Source organism: Erpetoichthys calabaricus, chromosome 1 (assembly GCF_900747795.2).
Source record: "Erpetoichthys calabaricus chromosome 1, fErpCal1.3, whole genome shotgun sequence".
Lineage (NCBI taxonomy): Eukaryota > Metazoa > Chordata > Cladistia > Polypteriformes > Polypteridae > Erpetoichthys > Erpetoichthys calabaricus.
Genome location: NC_041394.2, coordinates 204,524,061 through 204,543,894, shown reverse-complemented (window position 1 = coordinate 204,543,894; position 19,834 = coordinate 204,524,061). Strand labels below are relative to the sequence as shown.

General features: G+C 37.6%; 1 protein-coding gene across 1 annotated transcript in view; it reads left to right on the top strand.

The window, feature by feature from the left end:
- The window catches only part of pnpla8 (patatin-like phospholipase domain containing 8), a 91,387-nt gene that overhangs the window by 12,215 nt on the left and 59,338 nt on the right, over positions 1-19,834 (top strand). Inside the window, 1 exon segment of the mRNA XM_028811096.2 lies at positions 14,833-14,984. Within this exon segment, the coding sequence (XP_028666929.1) occupies positions 14,833-14,984 (152 nt within the window).

Here is a 19,834-nt window from a genome sequence, read left to right as displayed (position 1 = left end):
CATGGGATACATTCTTGTAAGTTTTCTCTGGCCCTAAGCCAGGCCTAGCACCTTAGGACAAAAGGAACATTTGAAATCACATCATTATTTAATTATTTTACCTCATTACTGGCCCTACCAACTCATTTTGGGATGTGTTGCAGGCCTGAAATGCAGTAATGGATGTATATTAACAAATGAAATGAAGTTGACCAGACAAAACATGAAATACCATACTGTCTGCAATGTAATAAAAGTGAACACAAATTTAAGAATCACTGCATTATTTTTATTTATATTTTCCATACCATCCCACCTATCCAATCTAAATCTGCCTATTTTCACTTGTGATGGATGGCCGGCGAGAGTTTCCGGCCCTCACCCCCAGGCTGCCAGGAGGAGCTCTCCCGACTGCATGGACGTGCCCCGAAGTCCAGCAGGGCCTCATGGACTTTGTAGTTTTTATACACAGCCCTGCTGGATACCTTGGGGACCACCGGGAGTCGCTGTAGGGAGGCTCGAGGACACGTATGTGCCCTATAACCTGGAAGTACGTCCTGGTCACGTGAAGAGGAGAAATGACGTACTTCCAGGTTGAAGAAAAGGACTTTTACCCTGACCCGGAAGTAAAAAGGACTTGTGGACTGTTGGGCAGGAACACCTCCGGGTCAGGGAGTATAAAATGACTCTGGGAAAGCCCAGACACTAAGCTGAGCTGGGAGGTAGGGTGGCTAAGTGTCTGGGAGCGGAGGAGAGAGTATTGTTATTAGTGATTGGTTTGTTTACTGTATGAATATTGCGGAGTGGAGGGTGCTTTGTGCACGTTATTATTATTTAATAAATAATAATAGTACTTTTACCTGGTGTTTGGAGTGGTACCTGAGGGTTCAAGAGGTCGATAAACGCCTCTACTGCTACACACTACAAATGACTAGATCAGTGATTGGTAAAATGGCCAATATCGAAAAATTATATTTTTCAACATGTGCTTTTTAAAGCTAAATGATAGTTTAGTTGTAGTGCTCCATTATGCATGGTATTCCTGTAGTTAAGCCTGTGCACATGTCTTTTTTTGTTAAGAGTACTTCATGTAAACCGTGAGCAACAAGACAGACTTCAGCAGAGAGAGTAGTCCAGAATATTGGCTTTTACATTAAAGAAAGTGAATTAATAAATTTGAGAAAACAAAATTAGAGGATTCGTCCTGTGAAATTAGACAAATGGAAAGAAAAGCTGCTTTAATGAATTCAGACCTTTTTATCTTGTTCTTTAATTAACACGGACAGAGCTTGTCTTAGTGCAAGACAGTGAACAAGCTTGTGTTTAGTACAGCAGCTCACATTTTGTATTAGGAAAAGAAAAGGTAAAGACAAATTTGATATTGCTGCATAGTAATCAATAGACTTGGTAGCTTAACTGCAAAATTTGTCCATGTATCTTCTAAAATTGTTAAGCATGTTGACACTAGGGGGCTCCGCCCCCTGCTCGCTTCGCTCGCCAACCCCTGGCGTTGGGGCATGACAAAGAGTGAGATGTATGAATTAGATATAGAATAGTGTGCAGGTTTGGATGATGCCTATAGAAATAAAAAATAGAGTGTTTGGCATAGAGTAATGTTTTATTGGAATATTTCTTTGTATACAACATTAGTAGTAAAGATGGTGTCTTGTCCTTGAATGAGTCTTCCTTGGCATGGATCATTTATAACTTTAACTTTAACGTCAGATGAACGTCGAACACGTGAGAAGGCAACATAAAGTTGTCCATGTCCAAAATCGTGTTCAGAGAGGTAGATGCCAACCTTGTCCATGGTTTGTCCTTGTGATTTGTTGATGGTCATGGCAAATGCAGGTTTAATGGGGAACTGTCAGCGTTTCAATGTAAAAGATAATTCTAGGTCAGAACTCGTAAGGTCAATTCTAGGAATGAGAACAGTATTGTTAGCATGTGATCCTGTAAGAACTGTTGCTTGAATAACATTGTGTGTCATGGTGTTGACGACTAACTGTGTGCCATTGCATAAACCCTGTTTAGTGTTAAGGTTTCTTAATAGCATGATTATTGTTCCGTTTTTAAGGGTAAGGTTGTGTTGTGGTCATCCGTCCGGGTTAATAGTGTTCAAATATTCTAATGGGAAATTCAGATATTCATTGTTGTCATCAGAGTCAACTTTGTCAGAGCTTAGAAAGAGCCGTGTCTCTCCAGGAAGTAATGAAATGACCTGGTTATTAATGTGATTAACATTAATATTTTTTGGACATAATATAGTGCGTTGTGTTAACCACATATGCGAAAGCAGTATGGGCCGTTGCCTTTTGGTGGCCTGATATGTACTCCGGTAGATGCAAAAGCAAATGAACTATTGTAGGATCTAATGCAGTTCATAAAGTTTTTACTGTCAGGCACATCGTTAGTTAGAAGCTTCTGTAGATATTCAGGATATGAATGTAAAGGAGGCAGTCTAATCTGCCCCTTTTGACAACAACGTGTAAATTCATTATTTGTATTGCCAGTTGTTTCTTCTGGGAAGTTAAGTGAATGACAATGATTGCAAATGACATTCATTAATCCCAATGAATTTTCCTCAATAGTGGACTCATTATTGAAGGCGTTGTCAGCCAACTTGCGTAAGCGTTTAGCAGGTGTCTGGCGTTGATGTCCGCGACGGGCATGTTTTGCTTGTGGCGTTTGAGTGCCGCGTTGTTGCATGTCCATTATTTGTGACGCGCTATTTTGGAGTTTTAATTGATTCGCCTCTGCTTTGCGAAAAGTCTGTTTCAGTCTACGTCGTGCATTGTTTGTATCGAGCCTTGTCCGTTTTTGTATGTCGGTCAGTTGAGCTTTCTGCTTTTGGAGTCTTGCTTGCTTGTTTTCTGTCAGTTCATATGCGCGATGTACACGTCTGCGTTCATTTATTCTGTCTCTTCGCTCCCTTTTTTGTATGTCTGAGACGCGAGCTCTTTCGGTTTGAAATCGTGCTTGTTTCGATGCAGCACTTTGAGACGCGCGCTGTATGCGTCTACGTTCATTGTGTCTGTGCATTTGGGCACATCTCTGTAACGGGGTTACTTGAGCTTTGCGTTTTTTGATCCGAGACATTTTTTCTCCCTGAGTTTCCGAAGCGCGTTGTATGCGCCGTCGTGTATTTTGTTCTTTCATTCGTGTTCGTGTGTTTGGTCCCGTTATCCGATCCGAATCGTTTTGTACCCGTGACCGTGTATTCATGACTTGTTTGTTCCTCAGCATGCGAAATATGGATAAGTAATAAGGAGGATCGCACTCACTGTTAATATGTAGCCTTTTCTGCAGTTGAACGGTTAATAGTGCTTTATTGTAAGGAGATCCACCTATGCTGACACCTATGCTGCCTAGTGTGAAGGTGTTGAGATGACGTATGTTTAATATGGACGTTTCCTTTAGATATGTGGCTTTGGGTGTCACTTCTTATTGATGTGTGGGGGGGGGGTGAGGATTGTTGTTTTTGTGTGCTAGTTTCGTGTGCAATGGGTTTCGTGCGGCGCCTGCGTTTGACTACTTTTTTCTGTGCCTTTTCCTTTTTTCTGTGCTCGCGGCGCCTCATTTCTTTGACTCCTTTTTTCTGTGCTCACTCCTTTTTTCTGTGGTCTTGTCCGCCTCTCGCGGCCCCTCATCCGCCTCTCGCGGCCCCTCATTTCTTGGGGCGCCTGCGCAGTACGTCTTTTTGCGGCTACGGCCCATGGCCGGATGTCCCTGCGTCCATCCGGTTTAGCATTCTCGGTTAGTAATATGGATTTTATCTTCTTGATAGACATGTTATGAAAATTTATATAGATTTATGATTTGTTGGTTATTTTTTAGAGGGTTGGTGTGATGTTTATTATTTTTTCCTGTGTGTCATGCAGTATAACATTTGGTATGAAACAAGTACTGCACAGTTAAAATGCTAATCCATATTTATAATTCGACCTCAAGCTGAAACACTATTAAAAATGTATAAATATAATAAATGTATATTTAACAGCAAAAAACTGTAGTGCAAGCATATTTACATTTGTTTAACTGCCAATATCAATTAATTGAACCAATGTGTGAGAATATATATATTTTTGTTAGACTCCTGCTGCTGTTTAGACTACTTGAAAACTACTTTTTGTTAATTTTGCTTGGTTTCAGATAAGTACATCACAGAAGTTAAATAATATGACAGCTTGTAATTATGAGAAGTGTTTTGTTTTCTTTTATGTCATATGTAATAATAATAAAGAATAATAATACATTTTATTTATATAGCACCTTTGACATGCTTAAGGCACTTAAAACAAAATAATACAAATAGTTTATGCATAGAACAATAAGCAAATAAACACAGGCTATACTAAAGCATTAAATAAAATAAAAGAAAGAATAAACCAAGAGTATAATACTAAAATCAATGCTAAAAGAAATGCCTGAACAAATCATATAATTTATGATAAATCACACACACAAATTAACCTGAGCATCTGGACAGAGGTCTACAGCTTAATTAAACACTATGAAGGATAACACTTTAATGTAGAACAGAAGGGTTCTACACATCTGGGGCCTCATGTATAACGCCGTGCATAGAACTCACACTATAACATGGCGTAAGCACAAAAGTGGGATTGTGCGTACGCACAGTAAAATCCAGATGCAGGAATCTGTACGCACGCAAACTTTCACATTCTTACACTATATAAATCCCGATCAGCGTGAAAAGTAACGTACGTGCACGCGCCTTCTGTCCCGCCCCAACTCCTCCCAGAATTACTTCTTTCAATATGCAAATCAATATAAATAGCCTTCTGTGAAAAGACAATGGGAAAAGCACGGGGGGAAATATAAGAATTTCAGTTAATACCAAGTGGAGGCAAAGGAAAAACGTACTATTTGTTGGTTTAAACAGTGGTATAATCAACAAAAGGAAGTTGATCGAGTGACAGAGTGTCGGAGAAACTCGAAAGCTCAAATTCACAAAGTCGTACAGTGCCCGAAATAAAAAAGAAATCACATATCAAAGTCGCCGTTAAAAGGCGAGTCGTAGCCCACCGTCTGAGTGTCATATGAAAGCTTATTAGGGTACAGACAAAAAAAATAGGCACACAGTGGGAAAAAAGCACGAAATGTCAACTTTAATCTCGAAATTTCCACTTTAATCACGTAGTTTATTTTGCCATTAAAGTAGAACATCATAAACTTCATCTTAAAATCGTTTAATTTACTAGTTTCTCAAATCCCATTGTAACTAAAGTGGCACATTAAATGCTTTGTTCTGTATTCGATCTTCTATGTGCTCTACATGTGTGAATCACTACCTGCTTCTTAAACGGGCTTTCTCTTTCTCCGACAGGACACGTAATCCATTACATTCGTGATATTACAGCTCTCTGAATAATTAAAATACTAAGATGTATACGTGATATCTTTTTCATGATGATAGGAATGAAAGCATGTTATTAAACATGGGAACACGGTGGCGCAGTGCTTGTTCATATCTCACGCAAGAGGCTTGCTGCGCCATGCGTGACCTTCAATGAAATAATTTATCACAGCAGTACTGTCTTTTTCAAACATACTAACCTCCAGTTCCTGTCTTTACTTTTCTTTCTCCAAAAACCCAATCGCCACACAATCAGCTATATAGACGTGAAGCCATCTGTAAGCTTAAAACGCCGATTCTTCAAAACTTTTAAGGAACATTGAAATATCTTCGTAGTACATGTTTAATTATTCTGTCCGTCTAGCATTCCAGTGTCGCGTCAGCACCAGCAAGAATACAACGCAATGCAGGAACAATCCCTGAACTAGCTAGCGCTGCGGCACCGTGTCCTCACATGTTTAATTATTAACAATACAGGTTATTTAAATGAAGTTAAAGTTTTATCTGTATAATATAATCAACATATTTTGCTGCATTTCATCTTAAAAATGAATACCGTCATCATATGTAAATACGTGCTTTATAAAGTGGCGCAGGTTGTGCAATATTATAACTGTAGTGCAAGTTTACAGTGAGGTAATTGTACTTATAAGTAAACAGTTCTACAAGGAGCACTTGATGGACTGGACTTGAGTGCGTTTATAGTTCTTGGGATGAAACCTTTTCTAAACCGCGAAGTCCGTACTGGGAAGTCTTTAAAGCGTTTTGCTGTGGCTCAGGCAGCATCTGCTTCATGCTGTACACCGATATTTCTCTTTCCGATCAGCTGCTGCTGTGATTCCTCACTCAGATACAGTGATATAAATACTCCGAGTGGTACAGTGAGAGTAATATGGAAAAAGATGATCTGCTGTGGCAACCCTTAACGGGAGCAGCTGAAAGAAGAAGATGCAGTGAGAGTTACAACGCTAAAGCAGTTATGGTATTTGGAATACTATGGCTATTCCCTGGACCATTATATTGCTGCAGGTTAATTACAATCAGATGCATTACACTAATAAACAATATGCAGTTAGTTTCAGTGTGTTTATAAAGCCGCGTCAGGAATATGGAGCTAAGAAAGAAAGTGTGTCCACGCAGGAACAGTAGCACTGCTTTGACGCTGGGTGCCGCCAGTCTGCAAAACTGAGCGGAGAAATTGTGTACGCCAAGGTATGAGTTACCGTGGAAATGTGTGTGGCTTTACGCCAAGTTTAGGTTTTATACATCGCGATTTGAGCGTGGAAACGGGAGTACGCAACATTTCTGTGCGTACACACCATTTATACATGAGGCCCCTGGTTATGTAAGATCTTATTGTAAAAAAATTTTAAAGGATACAGAAGAAAATTCAGAATCGGTATTGTAATCGGACAATTCTAGTAGCATTAAATCATCAATTGCTATTGATCTTAAACCACCTGATAGCAGCATCCCTAGTTTTAAATTACTTAAACAACGTGAACTCAGTGTATTTAGCACTTATCTAACAAATTCACAATGACGTTATACAGTAGGTAGGAATAAAATTAACAGGTTTCATAGATTTGGAAAAACTTTTGCGTATCAGTGACTCTTGGAGATTTTAGCTTTGTTTTGAGTCAGTATTGTTTGTTTAGTAAGTGAAACAATCTTTATTTCACAGTAATCTAATGTACTTACAGCTTCTTTATTGTGGATTATCATTTAAAAATATTGCTGTGATACTACCTGTGAGGAAGTATGCAGGTGAAAATCTGTAGGGGCTGGAGCTATAGATTGGACTGGATAAGAGTGAAAAATGGACAGCACTTGAGAACTCACACATGATTCCCCTCAGGAGATTTAAGCACTTGGGCATCTCCCAAGGCCAGCAGTGGAAGTTAGGCTAGTTGATGCCTTAGAAAAGAGCAAATAAACAGTCTTTCCAAGAGCCCTTAACTGTTACTTGTGTCAGTAAGTCAGTCCTTACTTCACATCATCTTGGATTCTTTCATAGCACTGAATCTCTTAAGAAGGTAAATGTTCGAGGAAGTCACAGATACAGTCATATTACTGTATGTATTGTTTTGGCAAAGATTATGAACAGCATAATGACATATCAATTAATTAAATAAAGAACCTGACTGATTTAATAATACCAAATTGTAGTAGTGTTCATTATTACTACAGAGTTTATTATGATTGAAAGTGAAAGGGAAGTTTTCTTTCCGTAGTTGTAACTGCTCTCTTCATTTGAAACGTCACCACACCCTCCTCAGAATTTCAGACGTGCCTACAGAGTTTCAGGCATCCTGGCAGTGGCACCCTGACCCAAGCCATTTTCCAGCATACATCTTTTAGTTATAATAAAATTATGCAAAGTCTATAAAGATTAAACATTTATAAAATCAGGTACATGGAGAGAATCTTAAAGTGACAGGTACAGAAATTATGTTAACAAGGCATGCATTATTGGAAGATGAAATAATTTATTATACTTTTTCACACTTCAGTTATAAAGTCAACACCAACTGGGGCTTTAGAACTTCCATTTAAAAGCAAGGGAAATAAGTGGCTCAAAATTGGCATTTAGAGCCTTTGGGGTAGGTGCATTGTACTAAAATTCTAATGAATGAATCATTCTGACCATAGAATGCTTAACCAGGAGGACATTGAGACGAACAAACTTCAAATAGCATGTTCGATTTGTGGACACAACAAGCTGGCCTTGATCTATTCTAATGTCAGTGTCTCTAAATACATACCTGCAATACAGCTGCACAGATCTGACCACATCTGACTCTTACATAAAAGCCTGCCTGTCTGTCTGTCTGTCTGTCTGTCATTGGAAAGGAGCGAAACTCAGCTATCTGATGGTCTGAGTTTTTTTTTCTGTATGTGGCAGATTCGCTCAGCTGTGACACACTTCTCACATCAGTTTATACATGTGCAAATTGCAAATGAAAGAGAGCAGGCAGTATGGAATCTTACGATTTATTTGAAAGAAGATGTCCTTGGAAATGTAAAAATTCCATTATTATTTTTAAGTACTTGTGGGTTTATTGTAACATACACAAACAACTTTGAAATTTGGCTGGTATAAAATGATATATTTTCTTTTCCTTGATGTTTATTAAATGTAATTTTGAAAACCCAAAGATAATATTTCACAGGTTTCACCTTTCATGTTATTCAGTATATTGAATTTCGACATGAATTTCAAAGAATTTTTAAGATCAAAATCCTCTGAAATTTCCAAAAACCCCTAACATATTTTCATTTTGTTTTTCTATTGAGTCTGACACCATTTTTAGAAGATGTTTCATTTGTTTTTTAAGGTTAACATCCTTTCAACAGTAGTATTTTGTACAGGGTGAGTCAAAATTATATTAACATTAATGGTACTGCTATGTATATACTTACATACAATTTTTCTGGAAAATTTATGTGCCACATATGGTACATGTGTTGAGACATTCCTGTAAATTATCTTGCACATATAAAGTACGTTTTGTAAATAAATTGTTTACGCCATTCAAATGTTAACATAATTTTGACTCACCCTGTATATAATAATAACTATAATAACTGTGCAGTACACAATGTTAACATACAGTGCATCCGGAAAGTATTCACTTTTTCCACATTTTGTTATGTTACAGCCTTATTCCAAAATGAATTAAATTCATTTTTTTCCTCAGAATTCTACAAACAACACCCCACCCCATAATGACAACGTGAAAAAAGTTTACTTGAGGTTTTTGCAAATTTATTAAAAATACAAAAACTGAGAAATCACATGTACATAAGTATTCACAGCCTTTACTCAATACTTTGTCGATGCACCTTTGGCAGCAATTACAGCCTCAAGTCTTTTTGAATATGGTGCCACAAGCTTGGCACACCTATCCTTGGCCGGTTTCGCCCATTCCTCTTTGCAGCACCTCTCAGGCTCCATCAGGTTGGATGGGAAGCATCGGTGCACAGCCATTTTCAGATCTCTCCAGAGATGTTCAATCGGATTCAAGTGTGGGCTCTGGCTGGGCCACTCAAGGACATTCACAGAGTTGTCCTAAAGCCACTCCTTTGATATCTTGGTTGTGTGCTTAGGGTCGTTGTCCTGCTGAAAGATGAACCGTCACCCCAGTCTGAGGTCAAGAGTGCTCTGGAGCAGGTTTTCATCCAAGATGTCTCTGTACATTGCTGCAGTCATCTTTCCCTTTATCCTGACTAGTCTCCCAGTCCCTGCCGCTGAAAAACATCCCCACAGCATGATGCTGCCACCACCATGCTTCACTGTAGGGATGGTATTGGCCTGGTGATGAGCGGTGCCTGGTTTCCTCCAAATGTGATGCCTGGCATTCACACCAAAGAGTTCAATCTTTGACTCATCAGACCAGAGAATTTTCTTTCTCATGGTCTGAGAGTCCTTCAGGTGCCTTTTGGCAAACTTCAGGTGGGCTGCCTTGTGCCTTTTACTAAGGAGTGGCTTCTGTCTGCCCACTCTGCCATACAGGCCGGATTGGTGGATTGCTGCAGAGATGGTTGTCCTTCTGGAAGGTTCTCCTCTCTCCACAGAGGACCTCTGGAGCTCTGACAGGGTGACCATCGGGTTCTTGGTCACCTCCCTGATTAAGGCCCTTCTCCCCCGATTTCTCAGTGTAGATGGCCAGCCAGCTGTAGGAAGAGTTCTGGTGGTTTCGAACTTCTCCACTTATGGATGATGGAGGCCACTGTGCACATTGGGACCTTCAAAGCAGCAGAAATTTTTCTGTAACCTTCCCCAGATTTGTGGCTCGAAACAATCCTGTCTTGGAGGTCTACAGACAATTCCTTTGACTTCATGCTTGGTTTGTGCTCTGACATGAACTGTCAACTGTGGGACCTTATATAGACAGGTGTGTGCCTTTCCAAGTCATGTCCAATCAACTGAATAAACCACAGGTGGACTCCAATTAAGCTGCAGAAACATCTCAAGGATGATCAGGGGAAACAGGATGCACATGAGCTCAATTTTGAGCTTCATGGCAAAGGCTGTGAATACTTACGTACATGTGCTTTCACAATTTTGTTATTTTTAATAAATTTGCAAAAATCTCAACTAAACTTTTTTCACGTTGTCATTATGGGGTGTTGTGTGTAGAATTGTGAGGAAAAAAATGAATTTAATCCATTTTGGAATAAGGCTGTAGCATAACAAAATGTGGAAAAAGTGATGCGCTGTGAATACTTTCCAGATGCACTGTATATTTGACTACATCAAGTTGGGCACCAAACCTATTCACTACACGTTTAAATTGTATTTATTTTACTCAATTCTTGGTTTTGGCATCAATGCTAAAGGACCTCAGAGCTCAGCTATTGCAAGATTCAGTGCATGGTAATTGGTTTACTTGAACAACTGCAGTACTTTTTGGATAATTCCCTGTGCACTGAATCATTGAATGTCTCTTCTTCACACACAACAGCCAATAGCAAACCATTCTGAATCATATGCTTTTTCTTCTGTGGTTCTTATGAATGACTTGTAAGATATTTAAAATAAAGTTGTTGTCATAACAATGTGTACTAACTAGAATACAATCTGCCTAATGAAGAAAACTCCCTCCATTTTACTGATTGGACAAAGTAAAAAATATTCACTTACAATTTTTTACTCATCATTGTACTATTTAAGAACATGAGGTACAATACTGTATCTTGGCTAATCATAGCTGCTATGCACAGATGAAACAGACTGATGAATCCCCTTTTATATTTTCTTTCACAGACAACGTAAAATGATGGGCTAAAATGATAATTGGACATGTTTTAAAATTAGTTATTAAAATTTATGTTTCCCTAATTTTTCATACAGCTTTCAAATTATTTGGAAAGCAGAATTAACACAGGAAATGCTTAGGAAGCACACACCTGGGAGTACACCTCAATTCAATTAATTTTATTTTTGTGTAGTGCCCTCCACTGAGTGCAGCCTCATAGCATTATAACAACTTTACAGGCAAAACACAATAGCAGACTTTACAAAGTACTAATTGCACATACATAAATATACAAATTTGTTAAAATACATAGTAAAACAGCAATTTCAAACTGAATGAAAGGATCCTAACAGTATATGCCCATGAATGTTATTTTTGAGATATGGACATGTTGACAATGGAAGAAAGAAAACAAAAAATCTAGTAAGCAGTATCCCTGGAGGGAATAAACATCTGGGAATCCACAGTCAGTTATAAGTAACAGGAAAGTACTGTCTCTGTCTCTGAAAGGATCCAGCAGTATACAAATAACTTTATGCTCATTATTCCAAGACAGTTGCCCTTCACGGGTACAGTTCCAGAAAAAGGCTGACCTTGCATATGAGACAGTAGGAGAAAATAGTGAGATGTTGACTCCATCCTCAGCAGTGTAGTGTACACGTTTACATAAAATTATACTTTATTAACTTGCCTTAGGTGTGCCACAGCCTTATTTACAACTATGGAAGAGATCTGAAGAACTTTAGTTTGGTATTAAAAAACATTTTAAATGAATTTAAGTGGATGATAATGGGTTACAGATCATAATTAGCATGATATGCCAAATGTGATTAACAAATTATAACTGAGGCAGTGTTTGTAAGCCTACAAAGAACATTTGGGTAGTGGTATGAGATGTCACCACAAACCATCAGACAGACTTTCAACTCCTAAATGTAACAATTTCCAGGCAAAAGAAAGAGAAGCCCATGAAATTCATTGGCTTGGACTTAAAAGAGAGAGATTATGAATGTATGGCAATGAGATAAGTTACTTCCTATTGGTAGACATTGTAGTAGTTCCATGTAATAAGGCACCAGGGAGCAGAAAAGCTGCTATTGCTTTCATTTTTTCATATACTAGAGGGATTTGCCCCCTGCTCGCTTTGCTCGCCCACCCCCTCCCATTAAACTCACGCTATTGGTCCAAGAGATTATGATATGCTAATGCCCACCTGAGAGAGTAACCACAGAGCACACTGTCTTTTTTTGTATGTGGGTGGAGCAATACGCTGTATCAGCGCATGCTCCTAACCTCCCTTTCTTTCTGTCTCTCTCTATTGTGTCTGTGTGTAATAACCCTCATACACCTTTATTGTAAGAGCATCCCTTATCTACGATGGAGCGTTTAGTCAGAAAAAAATATGTAGCTGAATTAAACGTCGTTGAAGTAGTGAAAAAAATTGGTAACTGCGCTGTTGCAACAAAATTTGATGCATCTGAGAAACTGATGCGAGATTGGAGGAGGCAAGAAGATGTAAAAAAAAAAAAAATATTTAGGTGTCACATTTTTGAACGGGTGTATAAGTCGGGGTCTGATTTTATGATCAATTTTTCGGGTTTCAAGACCTGACTTATACGTGAGTATATACGGTAGTCACAAATTTTTATAATGCACATTATAATTGACTAGCTACCATACCAGTCAAAGAGAGGTAATAGAGTAAATTTTAAATTATTTGATATCTTTTACCCTGTGTGTACCTTGAAAATGAACCGGAATGTTCAAGCACATTCTAGATAAAAGCTCGAACTAAATCCATTAAGTAGATCTCTCGTTCGCTAGCTAAGTGATGATGTAAGATACATCCAGAGGCTGGCGCATGAGTGAGGAGGGCCCCACCCCTCCCTTCAGCCCGCTGCATTTCTCTTGCACAAATAAATCAGTACAGCAAGGGCACTATAATACTTAGCACAATGAGAGAGGTCACGGAATGTTCAATCAAATTATAGAAAACAACCCAATCTAAATCTGTTAAGTAGTTCTCTCATGAAAAGCGGACAGACATACAGACAGACAGATAGATAGATGTTGCATTTTATACAGTATATATATATATAGATATAGATCATAAAATCAGGTAACTCAATTGACAGCTCACATCAAAACCAATTATAACAATAAAGTAAAATAAAAATGAAACCAATAAAATAATGTTTGTTAGACTAATCAATAGCCTAGGTGTGCTGTGTATTTTTTCCATTTTTGAGCAATCCAGTTCAATTAGTGACTGTTTTTTAACAACAATGCAGCCTGTGATATTTTACAAGTGTCTGGCAGGATTGGAGAGTTCTGTCCTGAACAGGGACAGGCATCTTCAGAGATTGGCAAGGCAGGTAGAAAAAAATGTAGACTTACAGGGACTTTGTGTTACCGGCATCTTTACAGTATGTCATGAAGTCCTGAGAGCGTGAGTACATCTTGATAAGCCTTATGATCCTGTTGGGTGTAAGACGAATGTAAACCCTTAAGGAGTATAGCCAATTCTTATTTTATCTGACAACCTGATGTCACCATTTTGTACCTCTTTTGCTGAGTATTGGTGGTTAATACCAACAAACTAATCTGAATCCATTTCCAGAAACATTTTTGTTGTGCTTTATGACACTGGCCAAGATGGAGGAAAAAGAAAATTTATAAATTTCAGCTCAACTAATAAAAGAAACCAATAAATTTTAACTGTAAAAGCAAATCTCCAAAACTGAAAAGGGGTTAAAAAACTTTGGAGCTGTTTCAGGCAGCATTAGCAAATGGTTTAAATGCAGGCTTGCATTCTAATATTAACAGTTAAATTAACTATAACAAAGAAATACATTTTTTTGAAAATTGTCAACTGCTGATTATGTTCTGGGAGAATGCGATCACTCTTACTATACACATTAACAAAACAATGTTTGCATCGCAGATCTCAAATCGTATAATAATTATTTGGTACTGTCTTTCCTTCACACTTGCTTCCACACTGTACCACTCTCCTCTGTGAGATATAAGGAAGTGGTCGCTTTACTTTTTTTTGCTCTTCAGTTGGATAATGGTTCCACTTATCTACCAGCCAGATAGAGAGTGTTTGGTTCGCTCAGTACTCGGATCTGTTTTACAGAAGCAGTGTATAGACACTCAATCCTGCTCCATGAGTTGCATTCATGCTTTGGTTAGAAAATGAATAACTGTCATTTGTGATATGTTTGAGATATTTGTCAGAACTGCATTCTGGCTCAGCTTAATAACTGAATATAATATAACCTCATTTACATTGGTATATTTTGGACCTATAGAAAATGATCAGAGTTAAACGATAATGAATTTCAAATACTGAATATTGTGAATTTATTTGTAGATCAGTATTGTTTTAGTATAGAATAACACATAAATGTTATAATGTGTGAAGTGAGGTGGCAGGATTTAAATTGTTAAATACACTTAATGCTGACCATTCAGTGTGAACGAATAAAACATTTTGCAAATAATCAGAGCAGACTTACTAGTTTAAGAGAACTTTTCTTTCTTTTGTTTTTGTAGATTTTCTTTCTTATTTTACCTTTCCAAAATTATATTTGATTTTGTCACATTTGGATGGATGAATTAAGTTGTTACTGATGGCAGAAACCTGCATCATTCAGTTAAGACTTTTAATCCTAAAATCATGTTAATTATTTTGATTTCTTTTCATAGGAGAAAATAATACCGTGCTTGCTACGTCTGAGACAAAATACAGATGAAAGTCTTCAAGCTGCAGTCAGAGAAGCCCTTTCTTTGGTAGGATATGCCGACCCAGTGAAGGGCAATGGCATTCGAGTGCTTTCTATTGATGGGGGAGGAACAAGGTATTGTTTCTTAAATTTTGAGTTGAATTAGGTTAATTTTCATTGGTTATATGTAAAATAGAATTAAAAAAAATAAAAATAATAAATATTAAAAGGTTTATTAGTCCTAATTTCATGGGGAAAATTCCATATTTTATGTTACCCTTTTGATTTGTTGAGCCTTCACACATTCAGTTTTCACATTAATAGGTTCATTATAATTTGTTTCTAAGTGTTAATTCATATTTTACTCTGTTTCTGTCCTTCTATCTTTAATTGTTTTACTGAAATTTTAATCTAAAGTATAGGCTTTTATCAGTACCATTTCTTAACACATGTGGGGAGAATTATGTACTGATCATTGTATATAGTGAAAAATATGAGATGCTTCATCATGTGGCCATCTTTATATTAGTAAATGTTAATAACTTATTATTGTTTTTTTTCATTATTTTGTTACTTTGTTTATATACTACATTGTGTGTATTTCAAAGATGAGAGCAAAGCATATAGTTAATAGACCTTATCTGTTCTTAGTAGCCTTTCTGCAACACATTTGTTTCTAGAATAAAATGATAACTAGGTTTTTGTATACAGTTGATACATACTGTATATCAACTGATATATATATATATATATATATATATATATATATATATATATATATATATATATATTTTATGAAAATCTGAAGGGGTATTTGTCATTTCTAGATGCGGAATGCAAACAGATCTGGGATACTATTATAGTAAATTCTTAATTAGTAGTTTTGTGCTTAAAAGATAAGTTTGGCATTTTTCAAGTCAATGTTATCTCTTCACATTTCTTCATGCTATACACTCACTGGCCACTTTATTAGGTACACCTGTTCAACTGCTTGTTAATGCAAATCTCTAATCAGCCAATGACATGGCAGCAACTCAATGCATTAAGGCATATAGACAACCTTCTAAAGTTCAAACTGAGCCTAATAATGGTGAGTAAAGGTGATTTTAAGTGGCATGGTTGTTGCTAGATGGGCTGTTCTGAGTATTTCAGAAACTGCTTATCTACCAGGAATTATATGCACAACAATCTCTAGGGTTTACAGAGAATGGTCCAAAAAAGGGGAAATATCCAGTGAGCTGTAGTTCTGTGGGTGAAAATGCCTTGTTGATGCCAAAGGTCAGAGGAGAATGGCCAGACTGGTTCAAACCGATAGCACTGGCAACAGTAACTCATACAGAAGAGCATCTCTGAATGCACAACATGTCTGAACCTTGAAGCAGATGGCCTACAGAAGCAGGAGACCACACTGGGTGTCACTCCTGTCAACAAAGAACAGGCAACTGAAATTACAATTTGCAGAGGCTCACCAAAATTGGACAATGGGAGATTGGAAAAACGTTGCCTGGTCTGATGAGTCCTGATTTCTGGTGCAACATTTGGATGGTAGGGTCTGAATTTGGCATCAATAGCATGAAGCATAGATCCATCCTGCCTTGTATCAATGGTTCAGGCTGGTGGTGGTGTTGTAATGGTGTGGGGGATATTTTCTTGGCACACTTTGAGCCTCTTAGTACCAAGTCAGCATCATTTAAGTGCCACTACCCTGAATATTGTGGCCAGCCATGTCCATCTGTTTATGACCGCAGTGTACCCATCTTCTGATGGCTACTTCCAGCAGGATAACACACCGTGTCACAAAGCTCAGATCATCTCAAACTGGTTTCTTAAACATGGCAATGAGTTCAATGCACTCAAATAGCTTCCACAGTCACCAGATCTCAATCCAAATTGAGCACCTTTGGGATGTGATGGAACAGGACATTCGCATCATGGATGTGATGCCAACAAATCTGCAGCAACTGCATGATGTTATAATGTCAATATGGACCCATTGAATCTATGCCACAAAGAATTATGGCAGTTCTGAAGACAAAAGGGGCCCAACCCTGTACTAGCAAGGTGTAAAGTAGCCAGTAAGTGTATATAACATGGCCAGAGAGTGTATATGCATTTGTCATGCAAACCTGAGTTCTAAAGTTAAGTGCTTTTCATAGATTTTAAAAAGTACATAGCCAGTCCTGCTGTTTTATGGAGCACAGTGCTTCAACAGAGAATAAAAGCATAAAAATGTACCAAATATGTCATCACTGAGTTTCAGTAAAAGAAAACATGCCTTCTGTGTTTACAAAGCATGTTTGTGACAACAAAAGGGATCACAAAATAATCTTTTTATTGCATACTAGACATTAAGCCTGTTACAATAACGGGCGCTAGGGAACAGTCTATATTAAATGGAAAGGGACCTTTTACCTCATTAAATTTTTTCCGTAAAATGCCTGTAATTTTCTGACAGTAATACTGGCTTTGCTGTCCGTAATATGAGTTTAATTTTTTGCCACAACAGTGGGCAATCAGCAGATTCTCCCCAGCAACTGATGTAATGTGCGCGAAAATAAATCTACTTTTAAAAGTAATCGTATTGTAATATCATGAAAATTCGTATATTTAGGAAAACCCCTTCAACGACTGACACTTTATACTTCACCGGGCCAAGCTTCTTAATCGCAAATCTGACATCCTCAGAGTGAACACTTGCACAACAATGGGGAAGCTGGTCTCCGCGTCTCACTACCCGATTGGATTTTTCGTGTTTTATGTTTTAGGTCTTACCTCATTTACCGAAATCCGATTGGATCAGCCGCACGATATTTTATAGCTCCCACCCTCTTTGTCTTGTGTGATGCGTCAGGCGGCCTTTGAAGCATCTGCTTTGAAGCATCGCACCGTGCCCCGCACATGCGCACTTCACCAGAAGACACACACACACGGACACTGGACGCACACAGGGGTTTTATTAAAGAGGATTCCTAGTACTATGTTTTTGAGGCAAGAATCTGTTTTTTTTTTTTCTTGTATGAGTTCTCACATAAATACCGAAATAAATTAAAACAAAACCAACCATGCTACATGAACAGTTTACTGTCACTGTGAAAAGAGCTGAACTAGCATGCACAATTGGTCTTCATTTAACATAACCGAATCTGATAATACTGGTGTTTGTTGATCAAAAATGACACATATAAGTTATTTTACAGAATGTATGTAATTGTAAAACATGGATTAATACTCAACTGTTTTAGCTTGAAAAATGAATGTATTTGGTAAGTCTTCTGTACCCCATAAAGCTCCATTATAAAACACTAGAATGGACTGTATATATTTTTTTTAATTTATAGGAAATGATAACTTTAGAATACAATTTCACGTGGCAAATGCATGTATAACATGTGGTTGAAGAACTATGACTGAACTAAAAATACTAAACTAACCCTATACATGACAATTAAATGATAGAAATTTGAGTTTTAAAAAGTAAATCAAAACAATCTGTTTATTGTCATTCACAGTTTGTAGAGACAAGCTTTATGCGAGAAAAATAATAAATGAATCATTAATAATTCTGCTTTAAGTGAGTTGTGAACTGATGGCAGCTATCCAAACTTCAGTATTATTCCTGCCAAATATTTTATCACCGACATTCACACCAAAAAAGAAAATCTGTGATACTGAAGAATCTAGTATTAATCTTTCGTGAAAATGGCCTGGTTCACACATACTTGAAAAATCAATACTAGAATCTCTCCATTCTAAGATGGTGTGTGGTGTACATTTTCTTGTGTATGTCCTATGTCTCCTTTCCCTTTAGTGGTTGAAGACAAAAATGGCAGATGCACAATGACTGAAATAAAAGTTTACTGTAGATAGGTAATTGTGTTAAATAATTTGATAATGTTATAATGCTGTGTTTGTTGAAAAAACTGCTTTATATTGTTTATACTGCTAACCAGTATCAGCAAAATGTAAGCTGTATACCTTCATGAACTGGTATAATGTGTCAGCAGGTGAGAGTTAATTAAAATACTACTTCTAATTTTTTTTTTGGGTGCCACTATGGAGCTGTTCAGGATTTTTTTGTAGTTTTATCCCCTTTAGAAGGATTTTTTTCCTTTTTTATTGCCCACACAGCAACAAAGGTAGCCAAGTACTTGAAAAAGGTAATTGTGTTTAAATCTGTAGTCGTATGGAACAAAGAGCAGAGAAAGCAGCTGCAGAAGGTGTCATGTCAATGAGTAAATGACCTGTGATGTAGTGTAAGAGTAGTAAAGAGTAACTGCAATTCCATAGTGGAAGGAAATTAAGATATATAAAGTATAATTGAATAGAGCAGTGTGTGGCACTCATATTAGAAATGGAGACTGGAGTATTAATACACTGATACTGAAGGGAGATTATTACAGGAGCTTAAGGATCCAACTGATCATAAACAACTACAGTAGTTACTTAAACAAATACTAATTTCTTAAGTTCAATAATTTATTTTAAAGGGGTTGAGCAGTTAACTTTTTCAAATGCAAACTCTACAAATAAGGCCAGTACAATGCAAACCCTTGATATTGGATCCTTTTTGGAGGGTGTCTATGTCTGCAGTAGAAGGCAGCTGATCCAAGGCTTCAAGCTCAGCATTACTGAACTGGAGGAGTAGGTGACTGGCCTGCATTGTAGTAGTGAATTTGTGGACCTGGCCCAAATGTCCTTTATGGAGATGAAGTGCACGCCTGGGATGGTACGAAAGGTGACTCCAAACCAAATTGACATAGATAATTGGGTCACAGTTGGACATAGGCACAAGAAAAAGAGTGCACACTGTCCGGGGGTATGAACCCCAGAATTTCAAGTATTATTATATTTTCAGAACGTGGTGGAGATAAATGATGATGCTGATAACTCTGAGGTGGTAAGCAGGTATGAGAAACCCCAATGAGTCAACTCAAAACTAGTCATTAGAAAGAGAGAGGTTGTGATAGTGGGTGAACACAGTGTTA